A 4,376-nucleotide genomic window follows, 5' to 3' on the forward strand; every position below is an offset into this window, starting at 1 on the left:
GGGTCACCCTGTCTTTCTACAGCCTCTCCCCCCTCCCCCTCTCCTTCCCCTCCCCCTCCCCTCCCCTCCTCCCCCTCCCCTCCCCTCCTCCCCCTCCCCTCCCCTCCTCCCCCGTCCTCTCACCGCTCGGGCGGTAGGAAGTCCCCAGTGGGCGAGGGCCGAGGGCTGCGGCAACGGCGGGGGTGGGGGGGGGGGCGGAGGTGCATTGTGAAGTGGCCACAGCGTCACAGGCGGCCCGGACCCCCGGGATCCGAGGGCGGGGCGGGTCTCCGCAGCGACCCCGTGAGGTCCCGGGACCCTGGCTCAGACGCTGGGAGCGCGGGGAGGGAGCATGGAGGGCTTCGGCCGCTTCTCCCCGCGGCCTCACTCGGACCTCTGGGAGGCCCCGCCGCCCCGCAAGGAGCGCGCATCCTCGGCGCGGCTGGGCGGGTCAGGGCCGCAGAGCGAGCAGGGCCTGTGCTCCCGGGCCGGGACTCCCCGAGAGGGGAGCGAGGCCGCGGCGCCCTGGCCGCACCTGCTCTACTCGCCCATCCCGCGGCCCCGCCGGCGCCGGTACCCGGACTTTCCGCCTGAAAGCCGCAGCCTGACCGACGTGGCCCGGAGGCCCCCGGACCACGCCAGGAAGCACCGGCCCCGCAGACGGCGCCTGGAAGACGCCTGGGGGGAGGCAGGTACCAAGCCCCTGGAGCAGGGAGGCAGCCCGCCTAGCCCGGCCTGGCAGCAGCAGCAGCCCCAGCTGCCACCGCAACAACCTCAGCCCTGCCAGCACCACCCTCCGGCCTGGGGAGATTCGCCCCCACCTTACCCGCAGGGAGCTTACACTCCCCCGAGTGGAACTTCCAGGGTAGAAAAGGTGCAGAGCAGAGACCAGTGGGCAGTGCCGGCCTTCAGAGGTCTCGGTCGCTGGTCCCTTTCCTCGGTTCTCACGAAGAAGTGTTCTGTGCCCTCCAGAGAGTTCGGGACGCAGTCAGGTTGCGTGTACATCCAGGAAAGATACCGTAATGATCCAGGGGAGTCATTAGCCAGCCAGTACTCCCAGCCCTCGCTCCCCAGCAAGGCGATGCACAACCAGCATACCCAGATCCTCAAGTACAAGCTGGAAAAGGCAGTAATGTCCTCCAGGGACCGGAAGATTGTGGCCCTGGTGCTGACCTGGCTCAAAAAGGCCCAGAGGATGCGGGAGCTGCAGCAGCAGGCGGCTCTAGCCTGGGAGGAGCTGAAGCGCTCAGACCAGAAGGTCCAGTTGACCCTAGAGACAGAGCGCCAGCTGCTGCTGCAGCAGAGCCAGGAGCAGTGGCAGCAGGAGAAGGAGTGGCACAAGGCTCGCCTGAGGCGGAAGCAGCGTGTCCGACAGCGGGACAGGCAAGCGACCTACACGATCCGGCAGGGGAGCAGGTGGAAGGCGCAGCTAGAGGACCAAGACAACCAGCGCCAGGAGAAGCTGGAAGGGGTCCCCTCTGAGGCCGAGACCAAGCACGGGAAGCAGTACCAGGTGCAGCGCCTGCAGGAGCACGAGAGGAAGATGCAGGACCTGCGGGAGCAGAACAGCCTGCAGCTGCAGAAGAGGCTGAAGCACGCCTGTCTAAAGAAGCATGTGCACACCACGGAGGGCCAGAAAAAGATCCAGGAGACCAATCTTAGCTCCCTAGTCAATTACCAGGCCCGGAAGGTCCTCATGGACTGCCAGGCCAAGGCTGAGGAGCTCCTCAGGAAGCTGTCCCTGGAACAGAGTTCCCAGTGGTCCCAAGATTTTCCCCAGGGCCTGATTAAGGAGCATCACCGGGAGCCGAAGGAGAAGGTCAGGGAGGAGGAGCAGTGCCAGCAGGTCAAGTGGTGCGCGGAAGAGCCCGAGGAGCAGAGGAAGGAGCACAAGCGACTGTCCATGGAGCTCGCGGACCAGAAGATCCTGCAGACCAGGAGTAACGTCCACAAGAATATCGGTGACAAGGTGCAGCACATTCGGGAGCTCAACATCCTTCGGGAGAAGAATCATCACATCCTGAAGCTGAACGCCGAGAAGGAGGAAAAGTGCCACATCGAGGGCATTAAGGAAGCCATTAGGAAAAAGGAGCAGAAGACGGAGCAGATCTCGCGAGAGAAAGATGCAACCTTCGGTGAATTCCAAAAGATCTCCAGGGCCCCCGGGACAGACAACGTGAGAAAGTTTGCCAACAACTTCTTTGATCCGATAGGGCGGGAGGCCCAGGTTCGAGCTGGGCAGCAGGGAAGAGGCCACTGAGAACCTGACAACAAATAGCTTACAGCCCAGGCGGCTAGAAAGAGATGTGGCAATGTGATTCATTTTATAATCTGATTATAATTGAGCATTCATTTTTTAAAAGTACATAAAATAGCTGCAATTTCCTCTGATGAACTAGGTTATTGATTCATTTGGATGGTTGAGAGGGTTGGGGTAGAAATTTGGAAATTTTAAGAAAATTACTTGCCTTTGTACATTTGGATTTAAATAGAAAATATTCATTTAGTTCTCAAGTAATCTTAGAAGCATATGTCAGGCACATCTTTGAGAAACCAAAGAAAAATCTACAGTGGGGAATACAGTTCTGTGTCATGAGGTAAGTCTTTCCGTCCCAGAACTTATGAAAGTGTGAAGTGTAATGTACCCGTCATAAGAAATTTCCAAGAAAAAAAAAAGTGTGTGGGGCTAGGGGTGGGGGGAATTTCTGTAAACAAGTATATTTGGGAACACAGCATAGTACAGCCCCTCTTGGGATTTCATAATGCATGTGAAATTTTTAAAGGCTCTGAAAAGTCTGGCAGTAAAGACACATTTGATTAACCTAGTGTTTTTCACAAACCACAGAACTCTTTTTTCTTGGATCTTTCCATGGGATTGATGTTCTGTGAAATATTTTTGGAAACAGCTCTCTGCAGATCCTCCCAGGCTGTACTTCTTTGGCCTTCCCTTCCTGTGTTAATAGGAAATATTTATAATTCCTTTAGCACTACTGATTGACTGCACCACCACAGACATGCTGTCCAAAAGCTCACTGGAATCTTTTGGTCCAATTCTTTTTTCTTTCCCCCTTTTGGTCAGTCTCATCCAGTCTTTTGGAACAAAATTCTATTAGAGTCCTTCTCTTCCCCTCTGTTTCTCCTCTGTCTCTTCTGAAGGAGATATGTGATGTCATTCTGTCTACCCACATTGTGTCTAATTAACCTAAACAGTCTGAACGAATGGCTAAGCATGATTCAGGAACACGACATATAAAAAATAAGGAGCCAGAAGCTAAGTAGAATTTAACCCATCACATCTCAAAGTCTCTATTGAAAAATTCTAAAGGTGTTCTTTAAATGCCCCTAATGTAACATTTGTCTTTCAAAAAAAAAAAAAAAAAGAGAAGAGGAAGTAAGCCCCACTGGAAGATTTGTGTCTTCTTAGTGTTTTTGAAATGACATGAAAGGTGACCTGGCAAGGGGTTTTGTTCAAAGGTCAGTGTGAGATCCATATTCTCATCTTACATAATGGAAACTGGGGCCACTTCCCTGCCGTAGTTCCCCTCTGTCTACTGTCCCCAAAGAGACCTACTCAGGCCCTCACTCCTTTGCTCAAAAGTAGAAAGGCCCGTACATCTTGGCTCAATTTCTAATCTTATTATTTTCTTCTCTTCACCCAAGCTAATGCTGTTCTAGCCAAACGCTGTGTACATTCCCAGCATTCTAGGAGAGTGCTTAAAATATCTCAGACAGACGTCCCATGAATCTAACTCTTCCTCTCGACATAGGTATGTGACTTTGGGGAAGTTACCTTCCTGGGCCTCAGTTTCCTCATCTGTAAAATAGGATTATATTTCATACTTCAAAGGGATGTTGTGAGGGATGATTAAAATCATGTAAGGTGTCTGGCATAGTGTCCAGAACCTAATACACACAGTAATTAAATATTGCAGTTGTTATTATATTACTGGCTTTCCATTTTTGTCAATTCCATTCTCCCTATCTCACTGCTTTCTCACCAGCTGCCTCCTCCCATCATACCCAAGTCTGATTTTTCTGAGGTTAGCGCACATCCTGCCTCTGGTATGAAATGTGGGGCCTCCCTGGCTGCTCCATCTCAACATCAGCCTTCTTTGACAAGCTGCTCACTTTATGGCTTATTGAGCACTTAGAAATTGATGCTTCGTTCGCATATCCATTTTGCAATCCCCATCTTGGCTTCCAAACTGGACTGCATGCTACTTAAGGCCAGGGTCATTATACCCATGCTTAACATGGTGGTCAATATATAGTCAAAAGCCATTAAGCACGATATTTTGACCCTATATCCATATCCCATGCCTTTACCCTACTAATGTTCTTTGCTCTTTGCTCCAAGAAATAAATACAGACTTTCATTCTTTTATCCAATTCTTTAT

At 52.2% G+C, this 4,376-nt stretch overlaps 1 protein-coding gene across 1 annotated transcript; it reads left to right on the top strand.

Moving 5' to 3' along the window:
* Window positions 1-331: 331 nt before the first annotated feature.
* Window positions 332-2,239, top strand: CCDC185 (coiled-coil domain containing 185; the record flags this gene model as incomplete). The annotated part of the gene is made up of 1 exon (XM_082864722.1): window positions 332-2,239. The coding sequence occupies one exon, from the start codon at window positions 332-334 to the stop codon at window positions 2,237-2,239; it is 1,908 nt and encodes a 635-aa protein (XP_082720848.1).
* Between the last annotated feature and the right edge of the window lie 2,137 nt (window positions 2,240-4,376).

The sequence above is a fragment of the Leucopleurus acutus genome (assembly GCF_964270905.1).
Source record: "Leucopleurus acutus genome assembly, chromosome: 2".
In the NCBI taxonomy this organism is placed as follows: Eukaryota; Metazoa; Chordata; class Mammalia; order Artiodactyla; family Delphinidae; genus Leucopleurus; species Leucopleurus acutus.